We start from the raw sequence: 19,966 nt of genomic DNA, 5'->3' as shown, positions 1-19,966 counted from the left end.
ATATTTCTTCCTTTTCTCCATTTTCTTGTGCTTTTAAGGCCTGGACTGTCTCTCAGAATAATGCAAAGCCTTGCCAGTTCCCCCATCAATACTCTCCAGCTGATGATGAACAACCTCAGAGCCTCTGCACATTTCAATAGCTTTTTTGAGAGTAAGATTCTCTTTTGTTAGCAGGTGTGCTCTCGCGACGGATCGCTTGTTCCTAAGATAATCCTACCTCTGATCAGATCATACTTCAATTGTTCAAACTCAAGATTCAACTAGGCATCTTGGCGCAGTCACATACAAACCGATATCCTCCGCCTTTCCTGAGCTCTGGTATTGAACATGTAATGTTTATAAATATCAATAGAAGGTTCAAAATGAGTTTTCAAGGCCTCCAAAATTTCACAAGACTGGCTTTTCTGCTCGTCAGTGAGATCTAGGGTGCAATACAGCATGTAGCACTCTTTCCTCAGCACTGATAACAGAGTTACTACTCTTACTTGTTCTGGTTCCTTGTTTAACTCTGTGACAATTTCATAGTTCTGCCATTGAGTCTGGAAGAATTATTTCCAATTCATTCTCAAACCTCCTTCATCTTTGTAGGAACAGGCACTGGAATATTCAAAGCCATGCTGACTCATCCAGCATCAATGTCCTGTACAACGGTGCAGATTGAAGTTTTAATTATTCCCTGCTGTTCCAAATTCAAACCAGATAGGTTGAATCTGATTGGCCACCTTGAATTTGAAGAAAGCTTGGCATTTATGTGTTCTGCTGCATTCTCCATGGCAATACCTCTACCAATCAGAGTCCATGTACTTGCCAACCAATCAGCATACTCTTCACATGCAGTACAAATTGTTGTTCCCTTTACTGTTGGCTTGCCTTGCAAGCTGTCCTGATGAATACAAGATGAAAAGCTTTGATAGCATGTCTCTTTCTTTTCAGCAGTACTTAAGTCTGTACTATCAAAAGACAGTGAAATTAATTTTGAGGATATAAGGAATCTTTATTTTCACATTGCTAGAATAAACAACAGAAACAAAAGCTTGGGAGAAGATCTGGAATGAACCTTAGCCATCTGTTGGCATTCCATTTCTAAAGCAGCATACACAGTTTTGTAATAGATAAAATTAACTTAAGGACACCATCCCTGCTGTGTGCACAGTTGAGACCATTGCTAAATGTTGGTGATACTTTGGGAAGGGTATGGACCTCCATAATTTTAATTATACTGAAAGATCCTGGCCTGTTGTAAAAAATGTCTTTTTAACATCAAGCATCTCCTTCAATTGGGTATGAAACATTGTGTCATTAGCCTCACCTTTCCCGCTGATGTTCCTGCTCCTACCCCATCCCACCAAGAACTTGGGTTTCCCCATCACTGTAACTATTCTGTGTATCCCACTAAGGTAGTGGCAGGAGAACCTCCCTAACTGGTCAACATGTGGATCATAAATTAGTGAAATTTGAGAAGTTAATGCATTCTCTGAGACTGAAATTAGAAAAATTATTTGAATTTTTTTTTCTCTTTTTGGATCACCAACAACATCTAGACAATAACAGCCCTTCATTTGTCATACAACAAGCATCTGGAGTATGCCCCAACCCACCCAAACAATGTAAATATTAAAGCTAAAGTGTCATAACCAAAATCCACTTGGCACTAACCCAAGAGTAAAACCTAATGGCAATGCCATTCCCTGGAATTGTCTCAAGGATAGCCAGAAATCCCAACTGCCAACTGTGCAATATGCTATAACTATCTATGCTGCATACGATTATACTAAGAGTGTAATTCCAAATGTAACCAAACAGCAATCAATGAAAGACAAAAAAAACTCAAAGCAACAAGAATGTTTGCTGATTTATTTTGGATTCTTCTAGTCCTGCTTTATACTGTGCATTCCCAGTTAGGTGTTATGCAAGCAAAAGCAATTATGCAAAAAAATGGCAGGCAGCCCTCTACTGGTAAGCAATCTGTATTACACAAAATAGGCATTTGGCTTCTTTCATCTCGTGGAAAATTTCCAACTATGCCCAAGCACAATCAGTCTATCATAATCAGTTCAGGGTTATTTCCAAGTGCCAAGCTTCATAGACAAGCCAAGAGCACTCAAAATTTTAAAATTAAGGAACACCTTTCCCTTGGTAAAAAATGCCTTCATGGAGTTTGAAGAACTTATGCATAATTCTATGCTCAAGCTATAAAAAGATTCCATATAGTCTATAACTCTATAGTACAGGTATCCCAATAATACCAGCCTACATTTTGCGTGTCTTTAAAATTCACAAGTGGACAGAGCCCAAGAGGGCGAAACCTATTGAATATAAATTGATGAGTACGGATCTCTATGGTTACCTTATTGAAACATGTTATACTTATAATTAATTTGATTTTTGTGATCTTTTTCTTTCAAGTTTCCTACCTTAGCCCACAGCGCTCCATTGTAGTGCCCACAGTTGCGACAGCCGACATCACTTAACTCAGAACAGACCCATGCATTCAACCTGTGACTTTTCTGTCTGCATGATTGAGCAACACACCATATAATGTATTTAGCCTCTGAGCCATTGTAAAGATTACTATTTTGAGTTCTTGAAATTATGAATCTTTGTTGTGCCAGGCAGCGATCTATATAATCAAAACCAGTATAAAAGAAGTTGCCCCTTGAGGACTATGTTTGCCATACTGTTGCTTAGAATGGTAACTTGGTTTTACACAAAATCCCTCTCCATATCCATGCTATTGAATCCTTTCAACATGACTTTAAAAACTGGAATTTTGGTATTACAATCCTGCCCACCCCCACCAATCCCTATTCCTAACATATGCATGCTATTTCTAATAAGGAAAGATTTAAGGATTAAGATCAAATGGCCTCTTTGCAGTTCCATCATCTAATGCGTGAAACCATCTTTGCTTACCACCTTTGAAAATGTTCTATTATTTTTATATCTTGGATTACATTTCGTAACAAAGTCAGGCTATAGACATGGTTTACATTTCTGGTATATATCAGTTCTTCTCTTGGAAGTTGTGACAGGTCTCTGACTGTGAAAGTTATTGCCTTCTAATCTTAGTGATGCCTCCTTACTGTCTATGAAACAGTGCCATGGCCTATCAAACTTCTACAGTTACTACTAAGCCATCTGATTTGTGGTTTAATTATTCTAACATTCGGTCTGAAGTCCATGCTACTGTGGGAACATGCCTTAAGAATGAAATGTGTAAACCAACAGGATGTGATAACATCACTGACCCTTTCTGCAAGGATGCTGTAAATATTGGATATATGCCAGAGACACAAATTAGAGTTCAATGCTCATCAATAACAGAACCCAGTGACAATGGGCCTGCCTTAATAAGATGATGATTCAGTCCCTTGAGTGGATGTATGTATCAATAAGTGACCCATCTCTAACTGTTTGTTTTAATAATGCCATTACTTTGAGTATGTTTCAACCCAGATGCAAAGATCTTGAGGTATTTGCAAAGTTAAATGACAACACTCATTGGCGGCAAATTCCTGTAAATGATGCATCTAGTTAATAGGGTAACTTTAAAGATGATGAAATAAGATTCCAAGTTTATCATTTTCTCTTAATATCACCTGCAAAAGTCATTAATTTCCTTGATATATGTAGTTCTGTTGGGTATATAGCTGTATCAGAAGATGACCATCATATGGTCAGAGAATCCTGTTGTCTAAAAAATAAAAACAGAAAGTACTTTGTCTCAGCTAGCCTTCAATTGACAAGTTGATATATAGAAAGGGACCAGTTGAGTGTCAAGGGTAACCACTAGGTTATTTGCACCATTATGACTTTTTGGAAGTTTCACTACTCAGTAGATCTATAATAATAAATGGAAGGAATTTGCAGCCTGGTGTCTATAGGATCATTGAGATCCTTCTGTTACAGAAACTTCTAAAATCAATTTTGTCAATTTTCCCCTAACCTAACCCATCTCGTCTCTTATTCATTTCCTACTCAGAACAGAGTGTAGAAATAAAACATTACTTAGATCTTTAGCTGCAGCATAGGTTTAGCATTCTACAACATATGCTTCCTTTGATCAATTCTTCAGCTGTTCTATGATGGCAAAATGGCAGTTCCTCGTGCAAATTGTGATCGCTAGTTTCATAACATTTTTAAAACTTATAACCTCAATGCACATGTGTACATTCATTCTGGGAAATGGATCTCCTCAAAGTCCAGGTAACTCACTAACCTTTAGCCAGAGTGTTCCCGCACCTTAAGGCAATTATGTATGTTTATTTTGGTGACATCTTGAGATTATATATTGATTCTTTATTTAGAATTGGGTACAGTGCACTGAAAATGCCCATCCAAATTTCTGTCTGAGAATAGTATTTGTTTCCATAAGCTTTGGTGGTAGGTCACATACCACAACCTGGACTTTCTGGTTGTTGTTTTAACATCAAAGGCATCCCATTTGAAATAAAATGTGCATTTAAATATTGCAAATTTGAAAACTTAAGTTTAAAAGTTTGACTTACTCTACATCCATGCACCTCCTCCATCCAATGCCAACAGAAAGAACTGGGACACCTGCTCACAAAACTGCACTTTGGCTATATATAGTCTCTTAGCAGCAAGAAACTCCTTAAATTTTCACATGCTGTGCATCATCTTCAGTTTTCAAGTGCAATCAGGAACATCTGTGATTAGAATGTCATGAAAAGTTTGCTTGTGAATTTTCTAGTGTTGGGCATCTGATTAGGATCCAAGTCCCTAAAGAAAGTTGAGCAACATGGATCCTATGGAGCCAATTGCTATTGGGAGCCTCTTTAGGTGAGATGTAATTATCTGGAAGTTGGTTTCGACATGGCCTTTTTAATTGAAGGAACTCAGCATTACAGGAGAAGAGGGAAAATAGAAAAGAAAACACACATTATCCCATACAAAAATGTATTGTATAAATTTGATACACAGTTTTCCCATTTCTTTTCCATGAGGCATACTTCCTGTAGTCTATCTGCTCTTTCTGACTACAACCCACATATTTGCAGTGTGAGCAGTTGTCTCAGGTTTATGTGCTGATCTCTTCAGTTATTTCATTTAATTAACTTACAAAAGTATGAGGCTATTTCACTGACTTTGAATGGCCAGTTGAACAAAGAGGCGGCTAGAGGATGATGGCCGTATTAGAATCTGATGCAAGATTTGAAGCTTGGGGCTAAATGGAAAGGGGATTGAATATGTTTGGGACTGGCAAGAATGTCAGTACGGTAGGACTGAATCAGATCTAGTTTGAGTGCAAGAGAGCCTCATAAGGTCAGTAGTTTGCAGTAATTAAGTTAGACTTGGCTCACATCATATGTGTATATATCATGCTTGGAAAAGTAGAATAATGCAGTATGACTGTGAAATAATTTTTTTGTGATGTTTTAACATGACTGTTATGTGCTTTCGTTTTTCTTATCACTAGTTTTAGTATTTTAAAAGTTTGTTCTAATTTTTTTGAAAGAATCTTGATATCCTTGCTTATTTCTGCTGCCTTGTTGCTCCCAGTCAAAGGGAACGAGTCACTTATTTGCAAACATTACTCATGAAGGAAACCTCTGGAATGCCAACTGCTTCTGTCCTTGCATCACCCCACTGCCTCTAGAAAGTCTTTTTGTTACTACCGGGCTTTATTTGTCCAAAGCCTTTCTCATCAACCTACAGAAACTCCTAACACATCAAAAAATTGGCTACCCACATCCTAATTCCCACACAGCCATCACATCTATCTTTGGTAATCTCTGTTGGCTCCTTAACTCCGAATGCATTGAATTCAAAATTATTTTCCTTATTTATAAATCCACCCATGATATTACCCCAACCTTGCTTTGCAATCTATTCAGGCTTCCATCTCAGTCTGTAACCTTTGGTAATCCTACTGTAGTCTCTGGAATATCTATTTTTCAATTACTGCACATTTGTTTCTCTTCTGGGAAATACTTTGAAATCTGTATTATGTTGCATGCTTTGGAAATACAAGTTGACATAGGAAATATGTCGCCAATGCAGGGGCGACTAAAATCAAGGATATGCAAGAGGCCAGAATTGGCATAGCACAGAGATGTCTTATAGCTGAAGGAGTTTACAGAGAGAGGGAAGGTGAGACCGTGGGGGGTTTTAACATGGGAATACAAATTTTAAAACTGAAATATTGGTGGATTGAGAGCTAATATAGGTCAGTGAGCACAGGATAATGTGTGAGCAGAACCTAGTGTGGGTTAGGATCTGAGCAGCAGTTTTGGATGAACTCTTGGAGGGTGAAAGATGAAAGGGATCAAAGGAAGCTGCAGGTAGATATAAGATGGGGAGCGGGCTAAAAAATGGCTAATGGAAATTAGAATTAAGAAATGTGAAGTGATGCATTTAAATTTAAAAAAAACAGCAGAAATTATACTCTTCATGGAAGCCAGCTGGATGTTATGGAAGAGCAAAGGGATTTGGGGATACAGCTTCACACAACATGAAATATAGTACCTCAGGTTGATGAGGTTGTTAAAAAAAAAGTTAAACTCTAGATATTATTATATGGTATAGATTATAAAAGCCTATGTAAAACCTTAAGATGTCAGAGTACAATCTGCACTACATTAAGGCTTTGGGGGATATAGTGCAGATTCACCAGGATGCTGCTTGATAAGAGGCAATATAGATATATAAAATAACACACAATAAATTGGGTTTTTTTCATTAAGGCACAAACTCAGACTGGGCCAAATGGCATTTTTCCATGTTATAACTTCATATATTTTCTCTAAGAATCCCGATTACTTCTTGTCACCCTAATCAGATAACTGATCTGTTGAAAATCATAAGAATGATCCCCTGTCCTGCCACTTAATGATCCAGTATATTATAGCTACAATGTACTCCTTAAGGTTTTGAAACATATTATTTTTGTACATCTTTTCTTGTCCCTTGAAATTTGCTAATATAGAAGTTTCTAATCCTTATGAAAAGTAATTTTTCTCTTTTAACTCTAGCACCTGCACTTTATGTAAACTTATGAACACTATAGACCATCATGATATCAATCACCTTGAACACTCTGGTTAATTTATAATTACCAGTACGATGCCCTCCAATCCTTTTGCATTGCAGTTACCTCCGTGCCCCTCAATGAAAGCCTCTTCTTCACAGCTTCTTCATGGATTGTGCAAATTTGACCAATAACTATTGCTGTTTTTTGGTTTTCACTTTGAGTCTTAATTCATATGTCAGCATTGTTTTGCTTAAATTAACTTCTTGACTCCCCATGAGCCCACAAAAATCTTTAGGCAACCTCCCCTGCCTATCCACGTCACTCCAGACAATGTTGTCTTAACTTCTGTTTGCTGTGCACAACAGCTTGTTGCGCTATGTGTCTTTTTAAGATTGATGTGTGGCTGCACATATGTGTACCTTAAAAGGAACATGGCTTGTGCATGACCTGTTTGTTCCCTACACGACATGTTCCCAATTGCTGCAGGCTGTGCATCCACGCAGCTCAGAGTGGACATTAGCTCCATGCCCAGTTCAGGATGGAATCCAGCCAATCCCAATCTGTCACATCAGGCAAGCTGCTGCAAGGTGTCCACAGTTCACTGGCAGGGTATAAATAAGGCCTGAACCCAAAAATTGGTCTTGATTTGGGTGGATTACACAGCAACACTGCTATTGTTGTGCCCATTTCTGGTGGGATTCTAAAAATTCCTCCATTGTGTAAATGTTGAGAGCTTGTCTGAAGAACATTTCTTCTCTTGACTCCAACGTCTTTTGCTGCCCCTTTTCTCTCTCAACCTTTCTTGTTGTCTTAGCAATGTTGCTACAGTCTCTCGCTTCCTTAAAGCTCCAAGGATGCTGAGCTACATGTTCTTTGTTCTCCTTGCAACTTCATTATATTGAATTCGGCTCACTTCAAAGCCTCCTATACTGTCAAAACTGTGGCGTTTATTACCTCTTCAGCCTTTCCCTGCACCACCAAATATCAGGCTTTCAAAGCCCATGTTTAGTGCCACTTACCCAATCATTATTTCATGATTTATCATTTTTCTTTCCAATTTTCACCAATGTTGGCTTCCTGCAACATGTGCCTTCTATTTTTTTTAAAAAGTACCAAGTCTGTATCTCAGAGATGCTTTAAAAGTATCTATGTAAAGGATGTTTCACACACATTTGTGAAACTGACCAAGTTATGATGTGGCAGTCTTATTAGTGGAATGAATGCCAAAACATGTCAACCTTTAGTTTGAGTACTTTATAATTCCCGTAGAAGGAGTTCTGCAAAATTGAAAAGAGGAGCATTTACACCTTCACCTTTCAAAAATGAGAATGTAGGATGAAATGAAATTCCGCTATTTACAGATAAATGTTTCTCCATTTATGATTGCAAATGGATTGAGTGTACCATAGATATCTTTTGTGTTGTAGAGAATAGAAGAGAAGCAAACAAAGGAAGTTTATGAGACGAGGAAAACAGCAAAATGAATGGAGGGTTGAAGTGGTATAATAATCATAAGAAACAATTACAGAATCCACTTCAAAAATCTTTGTGCAAACTAGGAAGATAGATTCTCTGTTTTGCCTTGGACTCACCTTTGATAGTTTGGCTGGCGATGAAATCATTAGATTCTTAGATGTTAGCAGTTTTGGAGGCTGTGCACGTAGTACACTGCAACTTGTACTTGTCAACATTGCCGTTTAAAGAGTTAGCTGCTAATTGATATTTAGTTATTGTAGATATTGCTCATGCTTGCCTTTTGAACCCCACTGTATTGCAGAATTTACAAACACATGTAAATTCATGTGTAGGTGATTGTCATGGTCATATAGATATTCTAATTTGTCCACTATTTTTCATTCTTACAATAGCCTTTGATGGATCTGGCATAAGGTCTCTTGATACACACTAAAGTAAGGTATTAGGCTTGATTAGTGAGTAATCAATCTATCACAACTACTGATTTGCAGTAACTCCTGCCACTAGGAGCACTTTGCTGTTTGAAGTCTAGTTGTTCACTCCCAGAAAGGCTTAGTTGGTAAGGACGCTGCCGAATGTGGATCTACTCTGTATATTTCCAATGTTGAGTTAGCTGATCTCAGCCATGCTAAAAACCGAAGCTCTATAAATGCTTTTTAGCCAGGAATTGAGAAAGGGAAAAATTAGTGCAACTGATTACTGTTCAGTAACTCCAGCTCTTGAGTGCTTGTGTGTGTCAGTGGGGAGCAGATTGGATTTGGCTGTGATGCCTTCCACAGTCACAACCCTTCCAGTGCTTGTTCTCTTGGTTTACATTGAAAAATGCTCACTTGGACAAGGGCCATGGAATGGCCATCAATGGAAGCACGTCATTGTCCAATTCAACATATTAAGAATAGGAGTGGAAACCCAGGCTGCATGTGTGTGTCTGTCTCTGTCTATCCCTTAGACCTTAGGATCAAACCTATTGCTCAGAGTTCCCCTCTTATAGTGATTTCAGATCCCACGACCTGCCACACGCTCCTAGACTGCAGAGCCACGCTCTAAGCACTGCTGGACCCCAACTTTATCAATTTCTGGCAGACCCTGCCCTCCCTTGGCAGTGATCATCCCCCTATTCCGACCACGTTGATAAATTGCTGTATATAATCATTGTGTTTTGTCTGATATCCCGATTCCTATAAAAGCTCAGACTTATCATGAGTAGTACCACAGGACATCAACTTATATGTATATCTGAGTGTATATATGGTTATGTATGCATATATGTGTATTATATATAAAGTGAAGAAATGTCATAACCAATCAGCACTAAACTCAATATACGAGTTGGTTGCATTTCCTACACCACAGCAGTAACTACACTTCAAAAGCACTTTATTGGCTGTAAAATGCTTTGAGATGTCCGGTGATCATGAAAAATGCTGTATGTTGCAAGTCTTTAATTCTAGAGCTTCACTGCATGAGCACCACCTTGGTGCACTACCTTCACTGCTCCAGCAGAACTTCCTAATGCATTTGTGTCATTATGTTGTCATTTTAATTAATTGTTGATTTCATATTTTTGTCTTTAAATTCTTGTTTCTGTGGCATTTATTGATTTAATTTGGAACAAACTATTTTCAAAAGTAAAATAGGTACATATAAATCATGTTAATTCAAATAGAATGCTGATGCTCTATTTTGGTGCCATATTTCTTTACAGGCTGCCCCATAAAATGAAAGTAAACTTTCATTGAATTTATTTACCTTTTAGATCTTTTTGCTTAAATTTGCTTTTGTTGTATTCTTCATCACCTGGATATTTCAAAAAAAAATTTTTGGATTTTTTCCACAGCTCTTTAATTTTTCATGTATTTAATGTTGATTTTTCTGAACAGCAATTATTCTATGAATGTTCCTTCAATCTTCCTTTGCATTTCTCATATTTTATTTCCATTGAATTAGATCCTTTATGCTGTGTATTTTTTTCGCTGTTTATCAAAAATGTTTCAATTGCTGCACAGCAGTAAAGGAGACCAACCATCCCACAGAATTTTCCCGTTTTTTAGAATCAGAATAATACACCACAAATTTATCTAAATCCCTTATTAATGTTACCATTCTTCCAGCTTAACATATTAAGGAGCATTTGTATGTTAAACTGAAGATAATATTACACCTTTATTTTCTTAATGTTTATTACTGGCATACGAAATCACTTTCGATTTCCGGGGTGGGGGGGCTGTGGGGGGGAGGCTGTCGTACTCTGGAGATACCCTAGATGAGTGTTGGGGCACGGCTTCCCGGAAGTTCCCATACAAGTACTGCATGGGAATTGCCTGGGAAGTTCAAATTTCCATCGGGCAGTTACCCTGCATTTGGAGCCATCCGATATTCCTACTATCTTACCAGAGAACTTACCCAGAAAATGTTAGAAGAATTAAAACCACTTTAGCTCCTGGGTAATAATAGTACTGAATCCCCCACAGGACCCCAAACTATCCCTTCCCCACCCGACTACTCTCCTGACCCCACCAATCCCACTCCCATTCCCGTGTCTCTCTCTCTCTCTCTCTCTCTCTCTCTCTCTCTCCCCCCCCCCCGCCCCACCCTGTCCATCAACCCACTTACCTTATCTCTGGCTTCTCAAAGTGGGACCTTTAAACTTACAGCAGCAGCTACTGCAAAGCAGGTAAAAAAAAAGGGGTGTGGCTTCCTTTCCACCGATACTGCTGCACACGAATGAAAGCGTTGGGAACCTGCTGCGCTGCACATTTCTCACCTGGCCCGAGTCGGTAGGTCAGGTGAGAAAGGTGCATCTGCATTCCAGTCTAAGTTAAAAGGAGCAGAGTATCAATCCTAATGTTAATGCCACTCTTCGCAAGTTTTGGCATCATGCTCCTATCAAAAGTTGTTTCTTTTGTAAATTCTACTTCAAACGGTATCTTATTAACTGATTTAAGAGCAGATATTAATTGAGAAAGCGATGGTCATTAATAGTTTAGCAATAAAGTTCTTGGTTCTTTAGTCCTCTTCTGTTGTTGCTCTTTAACTAAAGCACTCGGCAAGGTATTTCTGTTTCTCATACTATCTATCCCTGTAACCTCCTTGAGTGAAGTTAAACAATTAGTGGCAAATCATGGGCAATTTTATACCCTGGGCTTACATCTCTTGGGAGTTAACTTTGAGACAGTTTATATTCGTTTCACTTATGACCCTAAAGATCCATCATCAAAGGGTGATTTTTCTCCCATCTGTTTGGGCTGGATTCAAACCATGGCTTTCCAGTGAAAAAAAATATATTAACCCACTGTACCATTCTATCCCTGACTTAAATCTAACAGTAGATTTTACCTACTTTTAAGCCAACCAATCACCAACTGAAGCTTTTCTATGTTGTCCACAAAAAAAACTAACCCAAAAATTGAGTGTTTAGTGGTGTCCCTTCTTTGTCTTTCTCTGGCCTTCTGGTTGCACACAAAAGAAAAAGTTTTTTTCCTAGTAATATAATTTATCTCCTTCAACTGAAGTATAATAATGTCGCTAATCAGAAGACTAGAACTTTAGCCCAGCATTAAGCAACACTTTTATGTTACCAAAGAATTTACTAGTCCTTTTCTGACATCAAATATTTCATGAATGTTCAAGCAAAAAATAGTCTAGCCTTCTGCACATATGCCAATCTCCAATTTTCCTGTACAGTGCAACTGTACCTTATTCTCAAAATAATAAATGTAAAATGGCAACTCTGCCATTGTACACATATTTTCAAACCAAACTTAATATGCTGTGTATTTGGTGTTAAAGGATAGTTTGGGCATATAAAGTTAGAGCAGTAAGTTTTAAATATTTTGAATTAGAAGTGTATGAATCAACATTTTTATTTCGCAACATTCCAGCTTTCATTTCTTTAAGCAGCCTTGCTGTTTTATAACATCAACTACAGTGTGTCAAGTCAGGGTTTGAATTTGTGAATGTGAACCATTCTTACATAGATTAATTTAGAAATTTGATTAAATTTATAGAGAAGACATAATTGAAAGAATGGAAGAATTTAGAAAACTTTCCCAGTTAAATAATTTTATTTATGTTGCAATGTCTTGCCATCTATAAATGCTTTTAGATTGTGGCATTTAAAGCAAGATCCTGTTTACCTTGTTTAATAATGTAAAAGGTTTCTCCAAAACTTTCATTTTCTTTATGGTGTTCTTTCTCACTTTAACCTTAGTTTTTGGAGAGATCTACTTTACTCTGTGGACCATTATATATATGCAATTGTTTAAACCTGTCTAAAACTTTAGAACAGTTCGCTATAAAATATCCCAAAGCAATGTAGTTCTGCTGAGGCTAGTTATGTATTTATTGCTGAAAAGAACATCTTTTTTGGGGATTGATTTGTACTGAAGTAAGACCTCTGGTGTGGAGGTGGCAGAGTAAATACCTGAAGAGTAATGTTCCTGTGCTACTGATCAATATCAGACCCACCATTGTACTTCAGGCCACTCTCTTGTTAAAAACAAATTTGTTAATTCTGACAATTTAATTGCATTTCCCAGGGCTGATTTTAGGAGCATTTAAAGGATTTTGGTGAAAGAAAGTGCATGGATTCTTTTGTGTTATAACTATTGCTGCCATCCATGTGCTACATGGATTACTTTATCCTTTGTAGCACAACATAAATCGTTTAATTATTCTGTTATTTTTTTCTGTTTCTAATGAATTGTATGCATTGGAATTTAGTACCTAATGATGGATTTGTTCTTTTGGACTTTGTTCTATGGTGGTTATAATGTAGGTAACAAGCATTATCTCTCAGCAATAGCAAAATGAGTTATGTTGCCAACTCAGCATTTTTCTGGTTAAACAAGTAAAGCTTGTATGTATGGAGCTGTACTCACTGGTATCCAAATGCGGTTTTTTATAATGTTGATAAAGAGCTGGCTTCTTATGAACTTTTTTTTACCTGTTTTTAATCTTCACTTTGTACTGGTGACAGTTATACTGCAGCTGGTGGAAAGCGGGAGCATGTGAGGTGATCCCCTCAATGCAGCTTGCATCGCTTGCAGGAGTTTGATTATGGCCACTTGACTCATTTTTTTTATCGATGTAATGCTGAAGATAGTTTTTTATTAAAATGTTTATTATAAAGGCCTGTTGGATTTTATTTGCTTTTACACTGGCAGGTCAGGACTTTTTAATAACTGTAGTAAAAGTTTGAGTCCATTGCTAGTCTATAAGCTATAACTAGCCATGTATGTGGTATAGACTGCTGCTAACTAAAGAACCTCAAGGGAAAGTTAATTGCAGGAAGGCCATGTTAAATATTTGTATGGGATTTTTTTTCTCCCCACAGCAAGCAATTTTTTCACTTTTGAATTAACAATTTACTTGATAATTGGGTGGTCTTTACACAAGCTGAGCAACTAGTTTGAGTACAGAATACAATTTAGATCTTGCACTAATTGTTTTTTCAGACCTTCAATAATTTGCTGTTTTATAGAATTTTTAAAATGATCTTATTGCAATTGAGTAGAATTTACGATATAATTTGAGCTGTTAAATAACCAAATTATATTGTGATTTTTACATGTATGTTGTAAAACAATCCAGAAAAAGAATAGCATTGTATTTGGAGGACAAATTTGAAACATGACTGATTTAGCCACAAGGGACTATATTACTGTGGCATGCTGATAGAATGAATTGCTTTGTTTTCCTGAGATAATCACAGTGAAAATGCATATTTTTTTGTGACAAGCATGGTTTTGGTTAAGTAAACACAGCTTTGCTAGACTAGAATGAACCAAAGTGAGATTAATGTTTCTTTTTGTTGTAATTCAGAAACATTTGAGGCCCTATCTGTATAATTATAAGAAATGAAATGCTTTTCCCAGGTATTAAAGCAAGGATGCAGGATGAGAGAAAAATACAGCAATGTAGACAAATTAAATAATTTAGCATATGTGAGCAGTTGAAATATTACAGATTTGGATCATTTGATCTCAAGTATGTTAAATTTAGATCACTAAGAAAGTTGTGTCACAGAATCTGCAAAAGTCCTTTGGATTGGTGAGGTATGACTTACTTTGGAGGCAGCTAGGTGGAGGCATTTAGTTTCAACAGGTGGTTTGACATTATCTGACGAAGTTAGTCTACTTTTACGGCTTCACATCAGTTACAGATTAGGTGAAGATATGTTTTTGAATGTAAAAATCACATGCCCTCCATTTAAATTGTAATATTAAAACATCAACATGAGTATGATTATGTTTTGTAATTTTAAAAAAATCTGTCAACCTAAAATTGAAAAGCATGTGATGTATATGAGCTTTGCTTATGTATAAAGTATTGATGTACTGATGTGGTGTAGTGATGTACTACATTGTCCATAGTATGGAGAGACAGATGTAATACTCAGTACTGATGCTTTGCATTCCTCTAAGGAGCATATCTGTACAAATAAGCTGATAATGGAGAGCAAAAAGTTAGGGAATTATTGTGGTTGTGTTTTGTTTAATTTGCTGAAGAGGGGCGATATGTAAGATACTGCTTACAAGAAGGCTGATAATGTGTGGTGATGTTTGAATATCTGCCAATATGTTATCTTGTAGAAACGCTAACATGTTAAAAGGTGAAATGGTCGGAAAACCGGTTTTTCCAAAATAAAATCCACATAGTAAATGTGGAAAAATTAGCATTAACAACAGTTAGGAAACTTGGGGATGTGTTTTTAGGTTTTGAACTGTCAAAAGTTTTGAGGGCTGGAGTGTTTTGATATTCCTTCTCTTTCTTTCCTGAAAATCAGTCTCTTGGGAATTTTAGCATTGTGAAGTGGTGTTCTAATGAGTCTTAATGGCAGGAGGTAAAATAGAAAAATGTGATCCAGTTTTGTAGGACTTGGTACCCACCCTGCAGAATACTGTGGTGGGTTCAATTACAAACGATTTGGGTGCAGCAACTTTACTAAGGAATCAAATTACCATGTTCTTGGTAACAACTCTATGAAAATGTGAACTTTTTAATTAAATTGTTTAACCTCCCATTTAATGCAAGTATCAGTCATTTATTAGGCCTGAATAATGTTTTTAAATATTGCAATTAAGCATTCAAATCGATTGTAACAATGGGGAATGGAAGTTCTGGAGCATTTTCTGATCTATCTCTGCCAAGCTGTTCAGCTAGTTTGGAACTTGTTTTGTGGCATCATATTTAACTTTATTTACAATTTCAGTAATACTAAGATAAATTAAAATGTTATGTTTTAAGGTGCGCGTTTTAATTTTCGTTTATGGCATTGCCTTTTTTAGACATTGATTGTGATCCAATCGAAACGCTTTTTTGAAACGCAAATAATTTCAAAACAAAATGTCGTAAAACTGAAATGTACTAAAATGTACTGAATTTAAACCGTTTTTGTCTGTGAGAATCTCCAGGTGAACGTGATTTGTGTACAGAATTGTTTCATCCCCGGATTTAATATATAAACCTGATTTATTTTAGTATTTAATGTAAAGTTAAATGTTTTATTTCTGTACCGCAGACAAAAACATCTGTCATTATAATCGTTGTAGACAGCTTTTTATACGTTCTGTGATGGGCTATTGTGCAAAATTAAATTACTTATCCCAAAGAGGGTCTCATTGGCGTTTTCTTGCATTTCATGAAAGTTATTGCGTATTAATAAAGATAGGCAAAAAGGCAGCTGCCATATATTGTTTGTTTTGTCATTCTGACTTGTACCCTTGTTTCTAAAATCAGTGCGAACTGAGTTTAGTCGGAGGTTGTCTTTCCTAATTTAATCATTTTGCCGAATAGAGCAAGAGTTCGAAACATCTCTGCGCGGTAAATTTTGTGAGCTGAGTTTCTCCCCTAAATCTCCCTGGCGTTATTTTTTTGAAGTAATTGTAAATGTGTTGTTTTAATAATTACAATTGGAGGACCCCTCGAACTTAACAGTCGGAATCAGTGAAAATGTACTAAATTTTAGATAGCTGTGAAACGAGTACTTCATCTGTTGATAGCAGTTTGTTCTCACATGAAACCTGTAGCGGAGGGCGGCTCAGGAGTCTAAGACTGTGGTTTACAATATGTTAACTTTAGGGTCTTCCGTATTTAATAATACATGGAGTAAAGTGTTGAAGTTTCGAAACGAGATTCCTTTTTAAAAAGATAAAATAGTTTTACTTTTCTGTCGCATATGAATGATAACTATCATTCACTACCATGAATGATAGTTATTTGCTTTATTTTGTCCTGATATTTTTGCCAGTCTGCCTTTCTGTTCGGTGTTTTAGTTGTATTTTGTTAAATGCCATTGACGTTGCATGAATTGTATAACCTTACTCGGTAAGTGTGAATTGAAGACTTGTTGTGATATAGTATAAATTGAAATGACACAGCGGTGACCCAGTTCTCTGTACGGAGTTATCTGCTGAACACCATTCGATTTGAATGTCCGACGCGTTATAAATCCATAAAAAATACCAGTTATTAAAATGAAGATAAAATTATCAAATTCAAACGTGAGCAACGCTCTTATTATACATCTCCTTGAAACAAAATCAGTTGAAAAGGCACTGAAGCGTTGCAGCTTCTAGTACCAGCAGTGGAACTTCTCATAAAACTGCAACTATTTTTGAAGTAGAAATTATAAACGTTAAACTCGAGTGTCTCGTTTTATTTGAATGAAATGTTGAACTAATCCCCTGTAAACGATATTTTTGTGGTTATTAGATCTTTCACTGCGATCCTGTTTTGACCCGACTTCCTTAGTTTCTCACGGGCTTGGGTGGTGTGTGTTGGCAGGTTCTGAAGAAGATGTGCTGGTTAAAGGCAGACAGTCCATTCGAACCCAAGCTGTGGGCAACCAGAACTCCGAGAGCGAGATTCTGCTGGAGGGAGACGACGACACGCTCACTTCACTGGAAGAGAAGGAGATTGATAACATGGCGGGTAAAATAATTTATCTTTCTTTACACCAGCTTAACGTTATAACTAAAACTTCTTGTGTAATTTCACAAGCTCAGTCCGGGGACTGTTGCTAGGACAGTGATGAATTGTCCTGTTCCTAATGAAGCCAATAAAAATATCATTTTCCTTCGCAGTTGTATCAGGAGCTCTAACATTCCATTAGCATTTGACTTTCCACATTTCCCCGTGTGCCTGATTTGTCTCCTTGCACTTCATTTCTGCTCACCTTGAAAAGTTTGCAATGAAATGACATGACTGGCGAGAATTTTTTTTGAAGTGCCCAGAACGACAGTGACTGATACTAACGGGTTCATGTTCAGACCCAACTCCCAATCCTCAAAAAACAGCTCTCTGATGGGAAAATGCAAACGGAGGGCGAACCAGTCCGTGCTGCTCATTACAAATCCAACCACATGATAGTTACCTGATTCCGTTCGAATAGAGGCTCAGTCGTCGTAAAATACAATTAACTTTAGTCAAATTTGACTTAACATACTCAGTGAAAAGTCATCAAGTCTAAACGTGTGAATATAAACAAGTTCCATTCCTTCCTCAATATTTAGCTATTGCACAAAATGAGTTTACAGTTTATTCTCCACAATATTCAGATGTGACACGTAAGTGGCCGCATGGCATGTGCCCTTATTGTTTAAACATCAAAACAAATTGTTTCAACTTTGGGATTTCACTTTGTACCTGGTATCTGTTATATTTCTTCATTCCTTATCTTCATCAACTACCTGGGAAGTATGATCTTAGCTACGTGCTAAACAGGAGGGATAATGTCTCCACTAAATAAATAAATAAATAAATAGGTTTCAGGTCGCATGGGAAAGAGTTCAAATGCAATCCCTCCCGGTAGAAAGCTCCAGGAATAGCTCTGGGCAGATGGGAGTTTGATCGAAGATCTGAAGAAAATCAAAATGATCTGATCCTATTCGTAGTGATGTCACATTCTTTCGGATGCCCTGTAGAGAACTACCAAAGCATCTCCCTGACGAATTTCAGGACAGGTGGCATTGCTGCTATCTTTGGCCGTGGGGGTGGGGACGGAGCACGAATATACGACGCTTGGAAATGATGAGGGTAACTGCTGGCGCTGGAGAGGAAACTGGGCAATCGCCACGGCTAGATGCAAGAAATATGAATTGTGCTTTCCCTCAGGGTCACCGCACGGCGAGGGGGCAGAAACAAGACTGTAGCCATGTTTCTTTTGGTTGGCCGGCCGGGGAGATGGGGCTAGTGGGGGGCGGGTGCTGCTGGCCCGAAGGCGAGGGGAGGGATCTTGCTTGGAGAGCAGAGGGAAATATTTTCAGAGCGGAAACAGAGATTAGCAATTATGTTGTATTCTGACCAATCATCAAGTGTTCGAAACCGAATTTAATAAACATAATTCAAGCAAATAAAGCCCAACGACGTCTTATGCCTGTATCATGTATGCTTAACACATTTTGAAATTATACGTTTAATATTTGAAACCTTTTGTATTACCACAGGGCATTGGAGACAGCCGCGTTAATTTAAAATGCATTGTATTGCGTTACATTTTGGAAGTGTTCATTTTAAATTGTTTAATCTATATGTGTATAGGTAAATAACACCATCCGATGCTTAAATGTTGTTTTCAACTTGCCACTAAAGTAACAAGTGTGAAATTGTTTTGCGATGTAGCCACTTTCCCAGCACAGCACAGATATCCACAGTAGACAGTGGAAAGGGGTGAGAGCAGGGTTTAATTATAAAATCTTGACATTGGGAATAGGATTAAGCAGTAATCCTTTCTAATAAAGTCTGCAGTGTGAATTAACTGGAAGTTATCAGGGGTCTCCTATAGGAGCCCATGGGCTGTATGCAATGCCAGATCATTGCAGATGGCTGCTGTGTTCTCATTGTAATTGAATGTCTCACCGTGATTGAAAAATGTTATTTCTCTCCTGTATTACATGTTAATGCATTAAGGGCACGGCGAGACGGCAAGAGAACACGAGATGGTGATTCCATCCATTTTTGAAAGAGCTTGGGGAAATCAAGGCGGTTTTGTATCTATCTGCTGACCATCTGCAAACACAGTATATTGTAGACTGGGAATAGAGGACAAATCCTGCTCTAATCTCACATGAGAATCGCCCGCTATTGTCGAGATGGCATACATTAAGATTGATGAGAGATTAAAGACTACTCGGGTCTAAGCAATCAATGAAAATGACAATTAATTTGGAAATTTTTTGGCAATTACTCACAGAATGATTACCTCCACCAGTTCGCCGAGTGAATCTGATCTTATGTCGTATATATTTTTAAAATAAAGCCATCAGTGTAAAAGTGAAATTTAATGTTTCTGAAATCTGCACAGGCCGCAGTTTGAGATACGGCCCAGGGGCGCTTTTTCTTTTAGTAATAAATATGTTGTTGCGATGACTCTATTGTCATTTTTAAATTTCGCGGAATTGATTACCATGGTCAGGCATTTTGTATACATTTTCTAAATCAAATATTACAATTAAATGTAGAACAAAAAGTAGTGGCTACCGTATTTCAGTCTCT

General features: G+C 37.4%; 1 protein-coding gene across 2 annotated transcripts in view; it reads left to right on the top strand.

Moving 5' to 3' along the window:
- lrba (LPS responsive beige-like anchor protein) overlaps positions 1-19,966 on the top strand; it is a 917,803-nt gene that overhangs the window by 526,953 nt on the left and 370,884 nt on the right. For both annotated transcript variants that reach the window (XM_041200623.1, XM_041200530.1), the window contains exon 38: positions 17,258-17,404. In XM_041200623.1, coding sequence (XP_041056557.1) covers positions 17,258-17,404 — 147 coding nt within the window. The remainder of the gene's footprint in view (positions 1-17,257; positions 17,405-19,966) is intronic.

This window comes from Carcharodon carcharias, chromosome 1 (assembly GCF_017639515.1).
Source record: "Carcharodon carcharias isolate sCarCar2 chromosome 1, sCarCar2.pri, whole genome shotgun sequence".
In the NCBI taxonomy this organism is placed as follows: Eukaryota; Metazoa; Chordata; class Chondrichthyes; order Lamniformes; family Lamnidae; genus Carcharodon; species Carcharodon carcharias.
Note: the sequence above shows the minus strand (reverse complement) of the source record. Positions and strands in the feature narration are given on the sequence as shown.